The sequence below is a fragment of the Indicator indicator genome, chromosome 29 (assembly GCF_027791375.1).
Source record: "Indicator indicator isolate 239-I01 chromosome 29, UM_Iind_1.1, whole genome shotgun sequence".
In the NCBI taxonomy this organism is placed as follows: domain Eukaryota; kingdom Metazoa; phylum Chordata; class Aves; order Piciformes; family Indicatoridae; genus Indicator; species Indicator indicator.
Genome location: NC_072038.1, coordinates 10818997 through 10842802, shown reverse-complemented (window position 1 = coordinate 10842802; position 23806 = coordinate 10818997). Strand labels below are relative to the sequence as shown.

Genomic DNA, 23806 nt, shown 5'->3' with positions numbered 1-23806 from the left:
AGCATGGCCTTTGAAGGACTTTACCTGAATACAAACTTAGCTAAAGATCCTGATTCTGGAAGAAGGCATTCCTGGTAATCCAAAGCCTACCATAATCTGCTTCCAACAGGAACATGAGCAGGCTGTGGGCTGGCCTGGTGACCACATCTCTTCAAGCAGCTACAAACATGATCAGCTCTAATGCCAGCTTCATGCCTATGCTCAGCCTAACCAGAGGGCACGGCAATGCTCCTGCAGCATGTGTGTGTGAGCAGCACTAGCAGGCAGAGCAGCTCAAATGCCAGCACACAAACTCAGTTCAGCATCCACTTGCAGCACTTAATCAGCCACTGCTTTTCAGGCTACTCCTCCAGTCATCAGCAATGAAAGTCCCCCTCCTTTGGACCTCTTCTGAATGCTCAGGGAGAACAAAATCCAAACCCAGTTATCCATCTGCAGTACACAGATCTTCAGGCAGCTAATGTACTGTTAAGAAAGCTGCAGAAGGGCCATGTTTGCAACACACATGACAAATTAGGAATGGCACCCTCTTACACACAGCTCATCCATGTTTTAGGTGAGCTGTGCCACCCTCCCCCTCCTGCCCCCTGCTCCTCACAGCATTACCACAGAAATGCTTTGCAAAACCTGGATCTGCATTGCACTGGCTTGGGGAAACCTGGGCACTGGATTATTTTATTGTTGCTTTTTTGTTTGAAGCTTTGTTCTTCAAAAGCAATTACCTTGTGGGTAAGTTTTTGCTTTCAAAACACCTAAGATAGCCATTACCAATACGGAATTATGTATTACAGCCTTTTAAAGCTGAGGAAAATTAATTTGTAACTATGGCTCAGATCCCAAGAGCTGCTTGTAGTTCTCCCTTCCCAGACCACGAATTCTGGCCTTCTGCAGTTTAGTTGGAAGTGGGTTTTTTGTTTGTTTTTGAAGGAAAACTGATCAAACTCAACTACTATCTAAAGACATCTACCTCATTGATTGAATCAGCTTTAAAGCATCTTAATATTTTCATAGAGATAGAAATAATACTGTCAAGGTTGGCAAACCAAACAACTGAACTGTCAATGGCTTCAAATTGCACCTGTGAGCAGGTAAATTCTCAATTAACACTTCTCCCATTTTTCCTTTTTCAAAAAAGCACAGCTTTGACAACTTCCTTTTCCCCACCTGCAGACAGGGACTGATCCAGGAAGACAGAAAAGCCTAACTGTAGGCACACACCCATGAGCATGGTTTAAAATAACCAGTGCACATTAAAGAAAAAAAAAAACAAAAAAACCCCAACAACAAAACCAAACAAAAAGCACAACGAAAACCAAACAAAATACAGACTTCACACACACACACACAAAAACCCAAAACAAAACAAAGCTTGTTGAATGGTGAACTGATTGCACAATATAGGTCAGATTTTTGGCCTTACAACCTTCACAATGCCAATTTTGCATAAAGAAACAAGAGATGGAAATGGGTATTCACGTGCATAGTTGCAGTCTACAATGTTTCATGTACTTAAAATAAATTCTTATGAGAACAAGTTAGGTGCACTTAAAAACAAAAGACTTATCATGACCTGTCTTGAATTTTCCAGTTTTCCTTGTTGCTTTAAGAAAGTCAGAGGTATATGGTTAAACACAATTGCATAACAGAGCAGTCTGAATAATATGTAGAACAGCTGAATACACAACACACTTTCCAAGAATTACTGTAAGGTTTCAGGGTGAGGTTCTGATGGTTGAGATGCAGACACAGTAAACCATCCCCAGCAAACAGGTGAGGAATTCTATATGACTACTACAACCTGCTCTGGTTTTTGCACCAGAGAACATGGATGATTCACACACTTAAAGGAAATAAGCAAGACAAGCTGTGTTTTCCAAATAAAAGTGGATTTTTTCTTTTCTTTTTCTTTCCAGAGGAAGAGAAGAATTAGTTCAGTAATTGCGAGTTGGCTTTCTAGCAAAAGGTTTCATCTAGATTTCTGCATCATTTCAGCCATGAAAATACATGGTTGAATTTAAAGAGTGATGGCAGGACAAGGTGACATTTCCAATTCATTTGGTGGCTTAGTTACATTTGGTGGCTAAGTTACATCAGCTGGCAATAAAGCTCCAACATAAAAGCCCAAGCTAGGAATTTCATTTATTAAGAAAAAACATTTTAAAAAAAATAGAGTAAATTAAAAAACAACAACAAAACCAAACCAACCAACCAGAAACAAAACACATCCCCCCATCCTGTTTGGTGCTCCTGTCTGCTTCCTCAGGATTAAAGTTCTTTGAGCTTTTGGTTTGGGTTTTTTGGGGTATTCTGGCTCAGTTTTCTTCTTTCCGTTTTGTTTAGTTGGATTTTGTTTATTTGGTTGGGTTTGGGGTTTTTTGTGTTGTTTGCTTGTTTTTTTGGGTTCTGTTTTGTTTTTAACTTTATCCTGTCAGCAATATCTATCTCCCAGTTTTAGTAGTTCAGTAGAGGTAAAAGGATTAGTAGTAATGAAGGGGAAACCTGGAAATTCAATTTCCATATAGATTTTGTTAGCTCCCATATTTTCTCAATCTGTAAAATTAGGGATCTGGCTAAGAACTGTGTGTTTGGAAATATTCAAGAAAAATACTTTAAGCACCTCTACTTCTAAACAAATAAAAAAAAAAAATCAAACACATGCCCTGCTGGAAGAAAAGAAAAGAATGAAGTAGAGAAAAGCAGAATGAAAAATACAGGGAGGGGGAAATAGAGATCTTGAAAAAACACCTCTTGCTGATCACAAGCCAGATGTACTCCCTCCAGGAACAGAGAAAAATGCAACATCAAGAGGTATGAACTCAGCCTTGGAAGCCAGGAATTCTCTGTTTCTAATCCACGCTGCCACAGAGAACTCTTTTTCTGACCTGGACAAATTGCTGTGTTTTTTTCTCCATTTTCCCATTTCTGAACTGAATCCAATTATTGTGTTCTGCTCTATGCTCTCAGCTGCTTTCAGCTTGTGGGAGAAGCAGGTGTGAAGAGACAATGCAAAATATCACCCACATTTTTCCCTCTTCTCTCTTTCTTCACTCTGATGCTGCTCTCATCTCTGGTAGCAACTGAAGTGTGTTTGAGCTCTAGGATGGTCAGGAGAGAATCCACCAGGGGCTGTGGCTTAGATAGGAACACAGCACAGACAAGTGGCACTGACTGGCTGCTTTCTCCTCCCAGTGCTACCCAGCCCAATGTTGAGCAGAGCCTAGAAGATGCTGTAAAAGCACCTGCACCAAGCAAACAGTAATCAAAGTGGGCTTCTACTCCAGATGTTCCTTCACAGACCCACGTAAGAAGTTCAGCTAAGACTTGTACACCTGATGTGTTTCAGACAGAATAGGCAGATCTGTGGATGAGGGCCAAACAATCCAGAAACGCTTCTACCCTAAATGCAAAGGGCATCAACTTCACTGAACTGGTCTAAACAACCACAGCAAGGAGCTGTTTGATGTCTCTTTAAGAGTTTATTATAGGATGGGATTGTCTAAATCAGCACTAAGCAGATGCTGTCTTCTCTCCCAGAGAAAAGAAATTCCAGGATAATTAGCAATAACTAGGCAAGTAATTAGCAATAACTAGTCAAGTAAAACTGTAGGGTTGGGGGGAAAAGGCAATTCTGCCAAGGCATCAAACACTTGAACCTACAGTGAGGAGAAAAGGAGGAGCTGCTGAAGCTGGGTGAGGTTACATCTGAGGTTGTAACAAAGGAAAGCAAACAAGTCCATGCTAGAGCCTGGGGCAGGGGAGGGGGGGGATCTGAAGGGCACAGAGTAAAGATGGTACCAGGACTAGGTTTTGGTGAAGATAATGGGATTAGAGCTTTTAGAAAGATATAGACCATAGGAGTTGCTATGCCTCAAGGGCAGAGACTGCTGGGGAAGGCAGAGGCCAGAGTGCACATGTGAAGTGGGAAGACTGTAGAAGAGATCCAAATCCTCAAGAACAAAAAAGAGGGAAAGGAAGAGAAAAAGGTGATTTTTTAAGTTCCAGAAGTGCTGGTTTAAGAGGTGTTTAAATGTTCTGAATGTGAGAAGGTCTGTAAATGTGTATGCTTGGTTATTGAAAGCTTTGAGGAAAGGCCTCAACAACAAGGAAAACACAAGCAGGATTGAAAATAAGGAAGGGGAATGGATCCAGGGCAAACATGGTATTTTACTGACATTAAACTGCATCCAGACAGCAACTATTTGGCAATTTCTTTCTGGAAAGCCTCCCAGATTCCCCCCTCCCCTTACACACACACCCATCTAGACTGTGGAATCTAAGCAACTAACTACTTCAGCTGCTTCCTTTCATGCCGAGATCTGAACGAAGCCCCACGTAAGGCAAAAGCAAAACCCTTTTTTTTTGTTCTTTACAACTCTTTCTTTTCTTACAGACATTACACAACAGAGTATCTATTATGCTGAACTGGGTTAGCAAGTCACAGAATTCCCTTGGAGTTAGCAACTTCATTCAGACTTTATTGCACAAATACACCACAACAGATCCATCTTACTGTGCCATTTGCATATGCCATCACATGATAGGAGACTGTTAATTAGCAGCAGTGTTAACCTGTTCTATAAATTCCAGGCTGGGGACGCTTTGATCAACCCAACACAGCCAAGAGACAGTTTTACTGCACCTTAGATTATTTAAAACCTGACACAAATCTTCAAGGTAGGGAAAAAAGAAAAAAAAAAAAAAGGCAGATTTTTCCTTTAAAAATCCTCCATAATGAACCTTTCTCTGGTTGATTTCTAAGCTACGTGGTGGCAGGAGCAGGCAAGCTGCCACCAAGTCTCCATCTGTTATGCTTGGTGTGCAAAGCATTTCCTGTAGCAGTGAAAGCGTCATAAGACAGAGACTTGTGTTCCCATGCAATGCTGTGTTGTTAGGGTAAACATTAGGATGTTTAAAAACCCTATTTTCAAAAGATGAGAAGAAAGATTATCTCCTGTAATCAATGAAGTTTGCTTCAGGTGTTTAGCAGTAGGACAGTTGCTATTCCTATTTATTTTTCTAGGTTCTCCCCTCCTCAAAGTAAATTTTCCGAGTATGTGGTATAGATGAAAAGATGGGACCTGACACTGGGTATAAGTGTCAGGTTTAAGTTACCTTAAAATAAAAACCAGGCAGTGAGTAGTTGTTCGAAAGAGAACTTGTCTTTTATTGCTGGCTTAAGTAGGAACTGAAGACTATGTATTGTGTTCATAAATCCTACAATGGTTTAGGTTGGAAGGGACCTCAGAAATCATCTACTCCAACCTTCCCACCATGGGCAGGGACACCTCTCAACTTGACTCAGCTGCTCATCTAACCTGGCCTTGAGCACCCTCAAGGGAGGAGGCAGCCACAACCTTCCTGGGCAGCCTATTCCAGAGTTTCACCACCCTACTGAAGAACTTCTTCCTAAGATCTAGTCTAACCCTGCTCTCCCTCAGCTTCAAACCATTCCCCCTTGACCTAGTGATAGACTTCTGAAAAGTCCCTCTGCAGCCTTCCTGCAGGATCCCTTCAGGTGTTGAGAAGCTGTATCAAAGAGAACTAATCTTTTATTGATGTTTTAAGTAGGAACTAAGTGACTGATGTTTAAAATGCAAACATATTTCCACAGACTAAGGAATAACAGGGGAAATAATAAAAGGAATTATATTATAATGAAGTAAATAGTGAGAAGGAGAAGATTATCTCCAAATCACAAGGCCTGACAACATGCTGATATTCCCTTTGGACTACAAATGCTGTATATTCCCTAATGCTGTGTCAAGAATTGCCAGAATCAAGCAAAGCAGTATTCCCTACAAGTGACTGATATTGGAAAGAATATCCTAACTAACCACAACCTAGGGGTTGAGGGAATCTTCCCAAAAAACAAAACAAAGAAATAACCACACACACTAGAAAAAAAGTTTCACACAGGTCTAAATTCCTTAGGACAAACTGTATCTGCCCAAGCAAAATATTCTGCCAGAAACTCCCTTTCTATCTCTGCTTTTTATAATACGATGCAGTCTGCAGTCAGTCTCACTTCAAAGCTAAGACAACTACAGTATCCAGATGCAAGCATGAGTCCTTCTATAAAACTATGTCAAAACTCCTTGAAAATTATAACCAGAAAGGAATTTTTCCTGAAGATCTTACTACTTCTTTCCATTACCCTCATTGCACATGAACTTCCATTCATTTCCCACATCCTCTGCTCCTTCTCTTCTCCAGTATCTGGCTCATGGAGCACCTACCATCCCTTGTAACCCATTCCTGTCAGCTGCTTACTCGTGCTGTCACCACAGCACTTCAAACACCAAGACAGGACTGGTGGATACTGGGGAAGACTCAGGGAACTACTAATAGTCTAGGTTAGGTGATGTCCACAGCTCAAACAATTTCTAATAGACAGGGAATGGAGCCATGGGAAAAGTTAAGAGATCAGAACAAAGCCTAGAAAAAAAAAGAAGAATACGGAATACAATGAGACAAAACTGTTCCCTCCTCTTCCTCATCTTGCATCCCAAGGAAAATAATAAAGAATGTAAGGATAAATGAGAGGAAAACTAAATCTTGCACAAACACAAAGAAACCTATCTATAAATAAATAAAAGCTTCAATAACTTAATGCAGAATATTCTGTGCTTTGGAATGACATAGGAAAACCACAACATCTACATGCCACGCTACTTATATCGCTCAAAAGCACTGAGAGGTGCCCAGGTTATGGCAACAATCAGTTTATAGTGAGGAGAACATTTGGGACAGATGACAGAAGAGAGACAAAACTGAATAAAAGGCACACAGCAGACAGCACAGCACTGAAACAGAGAGCATGAAAAGGAGTTTGAGTGAAATATTGTCAATGATTTGCTTCATTTTATAGAAGTGTTAACATAAAAATATTACAATAAAATAATGCCATAGCACAGGCAAAGCACACTCATCAGCACTACAAAACCAAGCGTAGTGTTTAGATTTTGACAAGAATGAGGAAGTGGCATTTTGATACATGGATTTTTCACTCTAATAAGCTCTTGACTATTTTGCAAGCTGTAAACAGGACAGAATTATGAACATCTGATCATGTCTGTGTACATTAGAGGATTTCACTTCAAACCTTTGGTTATCACTGTTACCACCTACAGGTCATAATGCTGATTCCATTTTGGGTCAAGTGTATTCTTCACAGTATCTGTAGAATGGCACTGGCCAGATCCATCCACCACAACCTTAGCAAATGGATCAGGAAGTCCTAAAGAGGAGAAAAAGAAAAAACAAACAACCCTGATTGATTTCTTCATGTTTATGAATACACAAGGGATAAGTGTTGGGAATATGGAGCCAGACTCTGCTCAGTGATGTGCAATGATTGGACAAGGGGCAATGGGGGCAAGCTGGAGCAGAGGAGGTGCCACAGGAACTTAAGGAAAACCTTCTTCACTGTGAGGGTGACAGAGCCCCGAAGCAGGCTGTGGCGGTTGTGGAGTTTCCTTCTCTGAAGACATTCCAAACCTGCCTGATGTGTTCCTGTGTGACCTGCTCTAGGTGATTCTGCTCTGACAGAGGGGTTGGAGTCTTTTCAGATCTCTCCCAACCCCTAACATTCTGTGATCGTTTGAGAACCAGCAAATGGATCAGGCTGCTTTCAAGTCCTATATCAATGCAGGGTTTTTTTATTTGCAGTTGCCTTTTATTAACCCACGAGAGCCATATTTAATGAATGGGAATAACATGGCACAACAAGCAGAGGAAATAGCTCAATCAGCAATTTATTGCACTGAGATAGACAAAGAAAAAGTTGTGTAAGTCAAAGATTTTTTTGGGGAAAAATATCTTAATTTAATCTTCCTTTTTCAGGACCGAGTAAATTCTCAGTATACAAAGAATTCAGCTAGAGGCAGAAAAAACAGACTTACTTTTTTTCTGTATTTCAGATTAATTATAATCATGGGTTAGGTTGTTACTGTAGTACAGGAAACCACCTGTTGCAGATTATTCTTGCTTTTGAGCTCCACTTTGTTTTGTCTTAGCTATTGATTTCATTTTCTGTTAGCTCTGTACCTCAAAACCACTCAACATAGGCTCAGCTGACAAGAGAAGTCAGTACAAAGATGGTGCTGGGCTGTAGGATGGCAAAGAAGCAGGACAAAAGCAGCCTACAATTAACTGAATTGTAACTGCTATTCCAACCACCCTATTAACTGCTACCAAAATGGATGGTCCCACCACCAGTGCCCCTAAGCCATGTGGTCCCACCCCTTTTCCCCTCATACTAATTTCTTCCCTCATCCCAGCGCCCAATGAGTCAGCTGAAGGAACTGAAGGTGGCAAAACATTATTCACATCTTCTTTAGCTCACGTTTTGTTCCAGTTCTGCTCCCTCAGGTGATTCATGATGGAATCAGTCAAGCAGCAAAGTGGCCCAGCACAAAGCATGTGGGGACAAAGGCAAAGCACATGGGGAAGGGGAGGAACAGAACCTTGTGAGATTTGAGCTTCAGTACAGAAATGCACCACAGATTTCAGGTCTTGAGGGGATTTTAGAATCACAGAATGCACTGGGTTAGAAGGGACCTCTAGAAGTCATCTTGTCCAACCCTCCTGCAGTAAGGAGGAACATCCCCAATTAGATCAGGTTGCTCAGAGCCCCATCAAGCCTGAACTTGAATGTCTCCAGGGATGAGAAATCTACCACCTCCCTGGGCAATCTGTTCCAGTGTCCCACCACCATCATAGTAAAGAACTTCTTCCTAATGTCCAACCTATTTCTGCCCTGCTCTAGTTTAACAGCATTGTCCCTTGTCCAAGCCTCACACACCTTTGTAAGTAGACCTTCCCCATCTTTTTAGATGTTATTAAACTGCTAAACACCAGAAAACTTGCAATCAATACAAACTCCCAGATACAAAACAAGTTTAGGACTTGTCAAAAGTGACAACATAATTCTGCAGCATCCATTTTTCCAAGCTGTTTCCAAAGTTCAGGTCTGAGCTTTCCAATTCTTCCTACTGCCATCTGGGGAGGTAGTAGGCAGGTGATCTGTGTGTGATCTGTTATTGGCCTCCCACAGCCAGTGACATTCCTTTCTGCCTCCTTCATCCACCCCTCTTCTTTCACAACATTATTAAAAATAATTAAAATGTAATTCCAGAGTAACTAACTATTATGTCAGGATTAGTAATTAGCATGTACACCTGTTTGCTGGACAAAAAGTTCTGATTGGGAAAACATTTTAATAAATACAGCACTAATTGCATTTAAGATGTAATGTGCCTGAAAAAGTACATTTATTTCCCAGTCTCATCAAAAAATAGAGTGTCAGTGATTTTATTATGAATCTATGACACTAAAAAAATGAGAAGCCCTGAAACAAATGTGAAAAATCAAAGCCTCCAGCCCCCTTAATGCAAATATGTCCACACAAGAATGATGTGAAGACACTGGTGGTCCAGAACCTGCGTAAGATTTATCCCATGTCTATAAAACTTTAACATCTACTTACGGAAAAAATCCTTTTTCACCAAGTTTTTTGCACACAGTACTGTAAGGAAAAAAAAAAAAAAAGAGAAATACGAAATTAAGATGCTGATTCTCAACTTAAAAAAAAACAAACAGTTGTCTTACCTGTCCAGCATTCCAGAAAATCCTGCTCAAAATGAAATGAATGAACATAACTGAACTGTGCTACAACAGCATTTATGTTGGGTTGTGAAATACCTCTTGAAAACTGAGCCAGAAGTGTCATCTTTTGGCAATTCACCTGCAGGCAGATTACAGTGGTAGTGATATGGTGGAGGTTTTCTCAGGCAAGAGTTTTATGTACAGTTGTCTTTTTTTTTTTCCCCTCAATGGTTTTGCCAACTCTCTGTTTACCTAGTAAGGGAACTAGACCAGTTCTCACTCATCACACAGTGGCACAAACATTTGTGCTAATAAAATCAGGGGTGTTACATGGCCAGGGCCTGATGTCAGTTCTACAGAGCAGCAAAGCTTCCTTCACCATGAAAAACCAAAACAAAGAGTGCATTAGGCAGTCCAGGCTTTTCTGTTATCCTATGTGATAACTAAATAAAAGCTTTTACCTGAAAAACATTTGGGTGGAGCAGACTAACTCCTAAAGCCAAAGATCTGTTTTATTGATATGTTTTATTTGTAGAAACTGATAATTATTTCTGGCTCTTTTTTTTTTTTTTTCTGGTTTAAATTAAAAAGGGAGGAACACTTGCATTTGTCAAGTCAAATACCAAAGGGAAAAACAAACAACCTCACATGAGTATAGAGCAAATAAATAAAACAAACATTTAAAATAAACAGTAAAAGAGGAGAACTCTCCTATAAAGAAGCCAAGGTACTTCTCCTCATAGAATGTACCCACTGTTCAATCACATGTGCTTATCTATTAGCTCAGGTATAGTAAGCAGGGAATGTTAGATTCCCCTATGAAATATTAAAATATTTACTGATAATGTGAAAGGATTCTTGGTCTTGAGTGGAAGCATAAATTCCCACAGCTAGCACAAAAAAAAAAAAACAAACGTAAAAAAGAAAACGAGGTATTTGGTTGGAAGCAATGCTGCAGAACACTCCTCAGTAAATTATTCCCTCGGGTGTTCTTTCTGTGACATCCCCAATATTTATTACAACCAGGAAAAGCAAAGACATAAAAGTACATCCAATAACCACATCCCACAGACACCATCTAGAACCAAAACAAAGTGGTCATGCCCTCCTCCATAGAATATCCTCCAACTGATCCTGCTGGGCTGCTGATTCTCCAATTCCTTTCACATTATCTGCTGAAAACAGCGTAAGTGGAGGTGATCCATGAGCACCCTCACGGAAATTTCCAGAGTCAGGGCAAAGAAGCACCACCCTACAGAGATCTGCATAGAAGGGTTTGGGCTGGAAGGAACCTTAAAGGTCATCTAGTTCCAAATCCACTGCCACAGGCAGGGACACCTCCCACTAGACCAGGTTGCTCAAAGCCCCATCCAACCTGGCTGGCACAAAATTACTCTAAACCAATGGAATTAATGTCTTCCCCATTTTTATGTTCATAAGGACACTGATTTCAATTAAACTGCTTTCCACAGGAATTCAGCTTTGTAAAGCCTAGCTAAAAATGCTACTCAGGTCTTACAAGCTTTGGTCCTCCATAAAACAGAAGGGGACACCTATTAATGGCCACAGGTAGTCATTAAACAACGCCTTGCACGCTGACCTACACCCCAGGAAAGATAGATACAAGCTCCCAGGAAAGCTTCAGCAGATTAATTTGATGCAAGGGGTGCTAATAACCATACTGTGAACCTGAAAATAAAAATAAATTGCCTGGTTCCAGGTTGTTATTAGTTGGGATTCTTTTAAAGATGCTAAAGGTAAGAAAAATATTTTTCTCCAGTCAAGAGGCATAATGGTAATCCTAAAGCAGAGCTCTGTTTAAGGGATTTTTCACCCAGTGATTCCACAGTAAACAGTCAGCAGCAGTAAAATGCTAATGAAGAAGAAACACTTTAGGTATTTCTGATACCTGGAGTTGAGGCATGCATAGGAAAGACTACCACATCAATGTGTGCTCCTCAAAACATTCAATGAAGTCCTTAGGATGGCATCATAAAAAGTCCACAGTTTCTAAAGCCTCCCATGTGCCCAGCAATTTAAAGTCTACTCTACTCACACAAATTGATAGTAACTTAATAGGCATTTAAGGAAATGGATAAGAAGACAAACTTCTAAAAAAATGCTTCTGCAGTTCCTTAGGATTCTACTAGATCAAGATTATCCTCAGCCTGAGCTGCCAACAGACACCACTTGCCCCAGAAGTGTAACAGGTTACTGCTCACCAACCACTTTTCATGTAGTGGTGAAAAACCTCAAGTAAAAGAGCTGCTTACATAGATGGCCCCTTTTTAAAATGTCTCAAAAAGGTATCATCATCTGCACAATTTCACCTGTTACAAGAAACAAAGAGTCAAGTGAAGCTGAAGGCTTTAAATCCAACAGTTAAGTCAAAATTCATCTAAAGCACAGTGAGCCACTCGGTATGTTCCTGAAATTGTATTATGTCCAAAACAAGAGGTTTGACTAATCTTTTGGGAGAGAAATTGCAAGGTTAGCTAATTATAGGCACTACTTTTCAGAATATTAAGCAAGCCTGCCAGCACAGTTTACCCAAAGTCTCGATTTTATGAAATTGGGCACATAAGACATAAGGCTAATAACCATTTCCCCACCAATTAGCCATGAGTGAACAAACAAGAGTATTTTTGGCTCACGATCTCCTTCTCTAGCAACAACATTTAAAGCAAAGTCAAATGTCAACCCACTCTGGCTTTGTCAGGTTAACAAAACAGAGATGCTGAGAAATCTTCCATTAACAACACCTTCTCTGCCAGATATTCCCAGGTGGAAAAGCCCAGTCCTGGGAGGACCAGCTCCATTCTGAGTGAACAATCTTCTTCCACACACAGAGCTCTAATCAGGACTTGCCTTGGACAAAAACTTCTCCCACTGGTGGGAAAAGTACCAGAGTTTATGCTCCACTTCTCTAACAGTTTCAACACTGCATTAAAACCTATTCTGAAAATTCTGATAACCAACTGATTAATAGTTCCTTGAGAATAAAAACTAAGGAAGTTTGGTTTCCTATGGATTTATTTTTTATGGTTGACTGAAAGCTACAGCTGAGGCTTTTCCCACCGGTAGGGCTTTTAGACAGACTCTCTCCCACGCAGACTCTATAGTGGTCTCACAACATGGGATCTCTCACTTGAAGCTTTTTTCCTCTCATTTCAGGTCACTCTTAGGGTCTCCTCTTTATCCAGGCAATGAGTCTCATAAAACTCAGGGGACTTCATTATCTTTGAGCTCTCTATACTATGTCAAATTTGAGCTAGAGATTCAAAGCCCAGCAAGATTTCTTTTCCTTGGCAAAGCCAAGTGAAAATGCTGATGGTTCTGGACCCAAACCCACATCATTGTCAGACCTACACAGCTGTACCATTAGTAGCTCCTCTAGAGGCACAAGGGCACTGAAGAACGTTATTTTTTATTATATGATCTTAAGAGCTGCCTTCCAATACCTGAAGGGATCCTACAGGAAGGTTGTGGAGGGACTTTTCATCAGGGTGTCTAGAGATAGGAGAAGGGGGAATGGTTTGAAGCTGAGGGAGAGCAGGGTTAGACTGGAGCTTAGGAAGAAATTCTTCAATACAAGGGTGGTGAGACTCTAGAATAGGCTGCCCAGGGAGGTTGTGAATGCCTCCTACCTGGGGGTGTTCAAGGCCAGGTTGGATGAGGCCTTGAGTAGCTGAGTCTAGTTGAGAGGCATCCCTGCCTGTGGCAGGGAGGTTGGGAATAGATGACCTTTGAGGTCCCTTCCAACCTATGATACATGTTTGTTTTAAACCATTTTTTATTAATTTATTATTCAACAACAACAAGTTAAGCTCTTTCAGCTGGCAATGAAGGTTTTCAGAAACTGGAATAGGAGTCAATGTCTGAGTTTACTGACATTAGTTTGAAAAGAGAAAGGGAAGGGGGAGCATTGTACTGTAGGTGCATCATCAAAAGGCATTAACAGCCTCTATACACATATGCAGAGAAGTATTTCTTAGGAAGCATCAGTGAGTCAGGGGATTGCTATGGTTTATTACAGACTTCCTGGGTAGTCTACAGAAAAGAGCACATTAATATTCCAATACGAGGGAACAATACATACGTGCCAAGACAAACACGCACAGCGCTTTCACACACTACACATTCATCTCCTGTCTTTCCATCACACCCTATGATCTCATCCTAACATATGCTACTCAGGTCAGCTCACAGAAACATGAAAAGAGCATATTAGAAGCTACCTGGTCTCCCTCCATGACTGCTTTGCTACACAGCAACCTCAAACAGACCAAAATAGGAGCTGTGTGCATGGTGTTTGCCAACGTCCTTGTTCTGATTTATGACTCCAGTGACTGACAAAGAATGGTTTAGTGAAAACCAATTTAACTATTGCAAATAAATGTAAAATATTTCATTATTTCCAAACTCCTGTAATCCAGTTTATGTGCTATTAAAATTTAGATGCACTTATAGAAGGAAGTAAAATAACAAGTTAAGCCCACAAAAAAATTTTTGAAAGAGACTATGATTATTGAAAACGTGGTTTTACAGAAAATAACTATTTCTTGCATTTTCTGAACCTTCTTAATCTTTGCTTGCTATGGAAGATCTTGACACCAAGATGGTCAGAGGGCTGGAGAACCTCCCCTATGGGGAAAGGCTGAGAGACTTGGGGCTGTTTCACCTGAACAAAAAAGGGCTCCAGGGAGACCTTAGAGAGACCTCCCAGTACCTGAAAGGGTCCTACAAGAAAGCCAGGAAGGGATTTTTTACAAGGCCTTGTAGTGATAGGATGAGAGGAAATGGATTGAATTTTGAAGAGGGCAGATTTAGACCCGAGATTAGGAAAAAATCTTTATAGAGTGAGGGTGGTGAGACATTGAACAGGTTGCCCAGGGAGGCTGTGGATGCCCCCTCCCTGGAGGTGTTCAAGACCAGGTTGGGTGAGGCCTTGAGCAACCTGGGCTAGTGGAAGGTGTCCCTGCCATGGCAGGGGGTTTGGAACTAGATGACCCTTTCAACGTAAACCACTCTATGAATCTATGAACACGAAGAACATGAAAAGTGCCATTGTATTCCTTTCCATTGCAAACTGCCTACAAAGTGATAAAGTTTCATGAGACTGCAGAATCACATCTTAGATATGACCTAAGAGCCCTGGATGACCCTGTTCACCTTCAATGGCTGGATAACAGGCCTAGAATCAAGGTTATGGAAGGTAACATTAAGAAAATGTCATAGGAATGTAAGGAACTTGGACATTTAAGGGTACTGATCTTGTATGCCCAACCTATAGCAAATTGCTTATGCAATCTCTACCAAACTGCTTATAGCCAACTGGTCACCACATTCCTTCACACCTACAGAACAGGAATGACACTGCTTTACCTCACAGGTTTGGGTTAGTGTTGTGTTATCTATATGGTTGTACACTCTCATCCACCTGTTAAAATGTCTCTCTTGATTTATGACAAATGACAAGGTTAAAATATGTTTACACCCAGCAACATGAGCTCCTCAGGCCTCCAGTTTTGGATGATGACAACAGAAATACATCGGGTTTAAAATCTCTTATTAAAAAGTACTGTTGCTTAGGTTATCTTAAGTAAATCATTTTGTAATGTCTATATTGGAGAGATGTCAATCCTGTATCGGTAAAAGATATGGGGAGGCAGCTAAGAACGTAAAAAGCAATCATAGATGTCCCTGGAAGCAAGCACACCAGCTGAAGGTGCAGGAGGAAACACAAGCACTGCACGCTTACAACACAGTTACATGACTTAGTAAGAAAACACATCCCCACCTCGTCCCATAAGCACCCAACGCTGTGTCAACAGGCAGCCCTGAGTTTAGACGGGGAAGGACTGGGTCCAAAGCTAAGATTACATTTACTAATCTTCTGGCTTTCCACGTATCATCACTAGTTCAGCCATCTGAACCCAACCAATGCTTTGAACATTACCATTCCTGTTGGTCATCTTTTTTTCCCAAGGGTTTTCCTCCCAGAGAAAGTGCTGGTTTCAGAACATACGCAACAGATGGGATAGCACTGAGAAGGACAAGCTGCCTATCACTTTTTACCACAATAGTTCATTCTGAAGACAAGACTTTCTTCCCCCTACAGAAACACCATCTTTTAATGAAAGCCATTAGCACTGCTTTTTGTGATCAGATCCCAGTTGTTTGCATGTAATACGCAGCACAATACAATCACTAAAATAAGTCCCAGCTGTAGAAACACAATGCTGTGCTGTTGCTAATGTGTGTTGTACTGATAATGAATGGTCGTCTATGCTTTAATCTGAATAAAGCTCCCAACTGCTCTGCCTCTCCTTGCCAAAAATTCCCCTTCCTCCTCCAGACTGTGGTTGCATTCCAATTACACTGCTGATTGGAATGAGCCTGCTTGGGGGAGGGCGAGGGAGGGAGACAAATGAAGGCGCACACACACCCCTGCTCGCTGTTGGATGGTGGCCCCTGGGACTCTGAGATTGTGTGGGGTGTTGGAACATGACATGAGGAGCGTTTCTCCACGTCATAAATTGGTTTCTTTCAGAAAAACAACAGACAAGCACAGCACCCCATGCACAGGTTCCAGCAGGAGAGCTCCATACTCTAAACGTCTCTAACGAATTCCTACTGTTTTCTTCCACTGTTGGCATGCTACCCAAAAACTTCTGCTTCTATGCTTGCATTCCTTCTTTGGACCTGCCTGAATTCCCACATGGAAAGATATAAAACAGGACATCTTCAACTATTCATGGAACAAAGAGCTGTAATAAGGCCATACAGACTTGCAAATACAGCTCGTGAGGTAGTAACTTTCTCAAAGTTTTGAACTAAAACTGTTTATCCCAACTACTCACATTAAATTTTATTTTACAATTAATCTCCCTGAAGATTTTTTTTTTAAGTTTTCATTTCCTTTCAATTTTCATTTCCTTTCAAAGGCGTTTTTAATGCAAATGAACAAACTGACAGAACAGGATCATAAACTAAGAATTTACTTTCAGGTAATGCATTTTAGCAGACTGTGATCAATTATTGTCATGAAGGGACAAGCAGAGGCAGGTAAACCTAACCAATAGAGGTTTTACAGGTGCTCAGGGTAAAGAAGGTATTGAAACATGAAATAATGCAGCAGCTGACCATAATTCCAACCATGATCAGTGATCAACAGGAGCTGGAAGGTTTCCTATTGCACCTAACAATAAAGAGGGTTGCAGCTGTTCCTTGCTCCAATCAGGTCTGGCAATCATATGGATGCAAGGTAGATCAGGAAGCTGAACTGGCTTAACAGAAAATTAACCTTCTGGGGAGATGGATTAGCTTGCCATTGGCTCCAGGAGCTGCCTTGGCTTAGCCCGCAGTCACGCCATCCCTAGCCCTAATGCAAAGGAAGTGGCAAAAGCACATGGCTGGAAGGATGGAGGATTAGCAGCACTACCTTTCTGAGGGCAACCTGCACTTCCACTGGGGAAACGTACTCCATACCAAGGAGGTTTCCAGCCTTCTAAGCAAAATATGCCCCCCAATATTTTAATTTTAATGCAGACTGCCTGCTCTTGCCTCTGTTTTGCAGTTCTAGACTTCAGGGAAAAAAACAAAACCATAAAAACCAAACACACACAAACAAACAAAAAACCCAAACAAACAAAACCCCACAACTTTTTACAAAGCGTTTTTTGCCATCAGCATACCAAAATAACCTCCTAACACCCTTCAGGTCTTCAGAGACACAACCTTCACCTTAATAAATAGGATGGAGTGTTATTTTCCTAAGGCACACTCAGAAGCAAAGAATCAAAACACTGAAAAAAGCTTTTTTCTTGCAAATACAGACACCTGCTTTGAGGCTGCTCTGTTTCACTTATTGACAGCTGCTCGGAGTCTCTTTAAAGCATTAGGAACTGAAAACAAGCTAAGGAGCTCTAAAGTGTTGCCCTCTAAGAAGGGCATTCCCCAGTACTTTATCTGAGATGCAGTGCTGCAAGAATATCCCAATATGCATCCCTCTGAAGACATAAGTGAGCTGAAAGCATCACTTGACACCTCAAAGCCTCTTCTTTTCCTGGGACCACCACAGAAGCAGCACACGCTGAGATGAAGGTGCCATACCATATGCACGGAAGAGCCCAGTTCACCCAAGGGCACCAGGCAAACCGATGATTTCAGACACGCTCTGCTGGATAAGATTAAATGCAAACACTCAGTCTGTCCTTGCAGCAGAGGTGCTGAAGCCCTCTGATCATTTTTGTGGCCCTCCTCTGGACCTTTCCATCAGGTTCACGTCCTTCTTGTGTTGAGGGTCCCAGAGTAGCCCAGGTGAGATGTCACCAGAGCAGAGTGAAAGAATCACCTCGCTTATCTGCTGGCCACACTTCTTTTGATTCAGGATGACATTTGCCTTCTGGGCTGCAAGCTCACACTGTTGGCTCGTGTCCAGCTTCTCACCCACCTGAACTCCCAAGTCCTTTACCTGCAGGGCTGCTTTCTATTACATCCTTCTCCAGCCCCTATTGATAATGGGGATTGTCCTGACTGAGGTGCAGGACCTTGCACTTGGCCTTGTTGAACCTCATGAGGTTCACCTGGCCCCACTTCTCTAGCTTACCCAGGTCCCTCTGGATGACATCCTGTCCCTCTGGCAATACTGACTGCACCACTCAGCTTGGTGAATGCTAGCTTCTTCAACAGGCACAGTTTATCTTACCATGGACACTCACACCTCATACTGGTAGGAAACTAATTTCCAGTACTCTTTCAGAATGATAAACTTAGTTTAAAGCAAATTGAGAATCACACACCAATCCTAACTGTCTTACTAGGAATAGGTGTTAGAACAATTCAGGAGTACTGATGTACTTTTAAAATACTGTTAAAGAGCAACCTGACAGGTTGGAGAAAAATAATTAATAATAATAAAAGTAAAAACTACTTCTAAGTGATATCCAAAAGCATTATGGCTAAGTTGATATCCAAACACAAGGCAGAAAGCTTTAAAATAAACTTTTAGAATACACATTAGGATAACTTTAGTACCAGAAAAGCACTTTCAACAACAATTTCCTTTAATAATTGTTGAAATTCTAAATTGTCCCATAAACCTATTTCTGCAAGTTCAACTTCAGCACAAGCCAGATGCTAAATCCTTAATATACTGCATGTAAAATGAAACCCATTTCAGAGGATCACATGCACCTGCTTACAAGCATAGTCAGTTAGATATCCATGTCTCAACAACCCAGAATTATTCCTCTGGGACTAAACAAACAAATCCACAATAACCTGCATTCAAACACCAAACTGCAAAATGGATTACCCAGAAGTGAAAAATGCCCTTAGAATGCAATGTACTTTAAATCACTGCAAATACTGCCAGAAACTAACATCATAACAGAACATTTTTCCTTCCAACAGATTTACTGTACTAAATTCAGCCTGTAAGAGCAGGTTGTGCTGTGACTGGATTTATAATTCTAGACCCGTATTACTTGCATGGAATCTAACTCAGGGAGATTAACATTCACAAGTAAAACATCACACATTTATCATGGAGGAAACATTAATAAAGATGTATTGCATCACTGAATAGAAATAGTTAAGCCAATAACTCATTCATCTCCTGCAATAATAAAATTCCAGGACAAAGTCTCCAAGGCTATTTAAAAAACCCATAAGGGGAAGACAAGGCGACAGCGACTCAAGACTCCAGCAGTCTGTGCTGGGGATGTCTGAATGGCTGCTGGACACAGCCAGATGGAGTCTGCCCAGATTGGCCCTGTTTAGACTCCTGTTTTAACATCACGATGTCTACTTCACAGTATTGTTTTACTGTAAACAAAAGGTTTCCCTTTCCACTTCTCCTCCCTTATTCCACTCCAAGCCAAAAGTAAAACAAAACACCTCCCCCCCAGCACTGAATTCTTCCTTCAAGTGACTCAAGCATTCCCATTTCCTAGATTCATTCAGTGATGGGCTTACTGCCACACACATCACCAGCCCTATTCATGCATCCCCTTTATTTGACATGCCTGTCAAGAGGTGAAGGAAAGAAATTAGGCTACTTTTACACCAAAGGCAGCAACCCTCCCGAGGCATTTCAAATCCTGCCATGAAGTCTCTTGTAAGGAGATTCAGGTATGAACCAGTGAAACTGAATATGGAGCTGCAAACCCTTAAGTTCGTTTTGATATTTTTTAGCTATATACCAAATATGAAAATTAAATCTGAATGATACAGGATTAAACTATCCCCATCAGGGTAAATTAGGACTTCAGTCTGAGCCTCAAAGAGTGGAAAAAGAAGCAGAAGTAACACATGGGAAACTTGAAGAAAACAAAGGCTATTGCGAATATTTGCATTTCCTGGTTTAGTGTGGATGGAGCCTCTCAGACCAGCCAGGATGTCTCTAATGCATAACTTTCATACACTAGAAATTCCAATTCACTTCTCCACCCTACTCCAAAATGACCTAACCCTCACATCTCACCCATTTTCCAACATCTGAAAAACCATCAAACATAAACCACTTGCGAAGACCGAAGAGCATGCTGGGCAGTGGGGGAGGAAACAACGTAGCTTTAAATTAACAGCTACTAGCACAGATGAAAGTCAACTGTCAAAGACTGGCTTTCAGAACAATTTCAAAGTTATCACTTCTGTTTCTGACATTTGCAGTACACATAAAATTGTGCTCCAGTAAACAAAAATCAGGGTGGGAATCAGAAATCCACGAAAGATTTGCTGTTATTGTTGCTGGATGATCTTTATATTCCTGCAGTATTAAAACTTGATTCCCATTAAAACCAAAACAAAAAAACAAAACAAAAAACCACCACAAACTTTTAAGTAACATTACCAATATTAACTAATCTCAAACCCACAGAGACGGTTATTACATACAAGTGTCATCGAATGAAGCCATTACAAACATTAACTCAATTGCCTCTGAAATACAGAAGTAAAACAGCATTTAAGAGCTCAGGCAAAGGGGAGATTCTTATTTGAAACCCTAAAAAGTCACTAGCACAGCTAAAGTCTTACCTCAGTCCTTAAAGACTTGTCTGAAATCCCAGCAGCTAGTTTTTAACCAAGACCCATTTTAGGCAGAAAGGATTAGTCCAACATTATCAACCTGCACAATACTCAGAGCACAGAATTCTTCCTCTGAGGATGGGTAACTAGAAAAGGTAACATGGGAATGTGCCCCTGTATTTCTGAGCTGGTTCTGATAGGGGGTAAGTGGAAAAAAAAAAAAAAAGCTAACAGAAGAAACAAATTATAGCTCTGTTCTGTCTGGTGTATTTCATGCACCTCTGAAAATGCGCTGGGGCAAAAACACGCTAACAAGAAGCAGAGCCCTCAGATTTGTTTCACTGCAGTAAAACTCTCCACCCTCTGAATGATCTATAGGAGAGGCAACAACAAAAGAAATTCATGATCTAATTACCAACCAGACAAAAATGCCCTGAATTCTAAAGAGGCCTTCGGACAAGAGGCACCTGCAACTAACCCAGACTCCTGGGTATCAGGAATTGCAGATATCCGCAGCTTTCCAGACTGCAGGATCGCTACCATCTCTGTCGGGACACAGTCACACACTTGACTTCCTGTTGAAGTCTCCAAATTCTGCCTCTGCTACAGACATGATCCTAGGGGAACACTGCTACTGCTGGGACTTTTCTGTGAGGGGGATAAAGGAAAAAACCCAAACCCAAACGCACGCACACACAAAGAAAGACGGTGAAAAAGCGTGCACATCGTTCACCCTTCATGAATAATTCCCATGCCACTCTTCAGCAAAATGCTGCAAATATTCATTTCACCAACACTAACAAAAGAGTTGTCAGCTGCTTTGTAAGAAACAATTCCTAAACCAGGAGAGCAGCTAAGGTGACAACAAAACAGGAGAGCAGCTAAGACAGCATTTGTTATGGGAGAAGACAAAGTCAGTTCTGGCATTTCAAATATGTAACTAGAAATATTCGAGTTTGTTGGGGTTTTTTAATTACTCCCTAATAAATAAAACTTAAGAGTTTATGAGGAGCATGATTTTGATACTGCCACTACCTAAAATCACTAATCAAACAGTGATGGCCTTGGAACTGGCAAACAACATTAAACTACATCTCCAGCTAATCATTTATTTTCACTAAATGTAAGCAAATAAATAATACTAAGTCAGTTTGCCAAGTCCTGCCAGTGTCACTCGTGTCATGCTTGCACTCCAGCCATCTGCTACAAGGTGGTGGTGCCCAAGGGTCATGAGATGGGAGTGCTTTTAGGATGCATGCAAACATTTTATGACTTAGCTGAAAGTCACTAACAGTACCTAAACAGATTCAGGATTACCAAAGAGAAAAATGGAACAAACAAGCAAATCTGATATATTTTGATCCTAGATGTAGACTGCTGTTCAGGAGACAAAAAAAAAAACACAGCACTGGAGATTATAAAGTGTTAATCACATATTTGGTGGTTTATGAGCCAAAGTAGTCTGAGGTTTAAACTGCTTCTGCTCAGTGCTCATCCCATTCAGAGACGATGAATCATTTCCCATTTGGCAACACTTGTGCCTACAAGGCTGTCTTCTGTGAGATTTCTCCTGCATCCTTGTAATAGATTTGCTAATTTAGTACACCTGACTTTGAGCAAAAGCTATTGTTGTCAGCTGTCAGACTAGACCTCGTCCTGTTTATCAGACACATCTAAACCATCCTGTTCTGCCTCAGTCGTAGAAACATAACACTATTTACTAAGCCCAACGCAGTAAATTACATTGTAATATCCTTGTTTTTTCTTACTCTGTCAAAATACCAACATGTCACATATTTAAAGCAACAGCAAAATCAATTTATCCACAGCTGCTGGGCTCATACCAGTTTATCCAATAACCACTTTTTTCCAAGTCATATTTGCTGTTTCAGTCATTCTGTCCATGAATTTCTAAGTTCCAGCAGCAGAGGTTTGACCACTTTAAACAAAGGTAATATAAGCTCTCAGTGAATGTATTCCAGTTTTGAGGCAGGGCTCTACAGCTCTTTCAAAGATAAATCACAGTGAAGCGAAGTATGAAATGTCTCACACACACTAAATCATTTCCTCATTTTCCCCGGGGCTTTGTTCATGCAAAAGAAGTTGCATTACATTCTGTTTATAAATATCTGCCTGGACAGCAGCTTAAAAGGGTAGGGGCAACACAGAAAATATGTGGAATATTGGAGGGTTTTTTTATTTGTTTATGTTTTGGGTTGTTTTAAACCTGCCTACAGATAATCTAGGAAAGGTATGAAAAAGCGATTCGTGTATGAGATTTTTTTATCTCCTAAACAAAATGTACCAGAACTAAAGTTTTTACATTCTAGATTACACAAATCAGTAACATAGCTGCAAAATAAAAAAGTAGGCTCATTCTTTTCAGGTTTTATGCACTGCCCAGAATTCCTACTGCACTCTGAAAAGCTCCCCATGATCACAGAAACACCCCCACATTAGATCTGTTTAGACACTTCTACTCTTCCTAATGTTTTAAAACTCAACACAACCAACAAAAATACAAGAATGCATCCACTCTCCTAACAAAAAATATGCACTAATTACTCTCTTCTTTTCCTTTTTCAGGCGGCTGTGGAGCTCCTTATTCACCTCTAGCATTCAAATATGGCTTTGTTAATTCATGCTGAGCAGTGGAGGAAACACACCTGGACTCCTCCACCTGGGACTGATGTGGAAGGCCAGCCAGAAACTGTGATTCAACACACAAAGGCCATTTACTCTGAGGAGGTTCCACACCACCCTATGGTCATCTTCTGCTACTCCTATTGCAAAACAAAATCTAAACTGTATTTGCCTGCTTGTAAGGTAAACTGAAGATCCCTGCTAATGTCTGTATCAATAGCAATATTGATACAACACTCAAAACAGGCTGTCTTTGCTGGTTTCAGGCAGGAAACAAGTAAAATGCACAATAAATAAGAGAAATTAAGAGCATAAACTCCATAAAGGAAAGAGCTGGAGACCATTCATACTCTAAGCAGCACAGATTGCTTCTGGAATATAGAGAGGACTGCATGCAGCATTGCTAAAACATGGAATGAAAAAGACAAATTGTACGAAGTTCCTAAAACAAGAAGCAGCCAAGCACAAGAAATGAATCTGTGCAGGGAAATGACATTTTATACAGCTGTAGCAAACCTACCTG

The 23806-nt window shown here is 40.8% G+C and overlaps 1 protein-coding gene across 1 annotated transcript in view; it reads right to left on the bottom strand.

The window, feature by feature from the left end:
* The window catches only part of SMURF2 (SMAD specific E3 ubiquitin protein ligase 2), a 48215-nt gene extending 27032 nt beyond the window's left edge, over positions 1 to 21183 (bottom strand). Inside the window, exons 1-4 of the mRNA XM_054393767.1 lie at positions 21119 to 21183; positions 20096 to 20156; positions 9488 to 9581; positions 7129 to 7237 (exon numbers count right to left, since the gene is read on the bottom strand). Of these exons, the coding sequence (XP_054249742.1) occupies positions 7129 to 7237; positions 9488 to 9581; positions 20096 to 20156; positions 21119 to 21183 (329 nt within the window). The remainder of the gene's footprint in view (positions 1 to 7128; positions 7238 to 9487; positions 9582 to 20095; positions 20157 to 21118) is intronic.
* Between the last annotated feature and the right edge of the window lie 2623 nt (positions 21184 to 23806).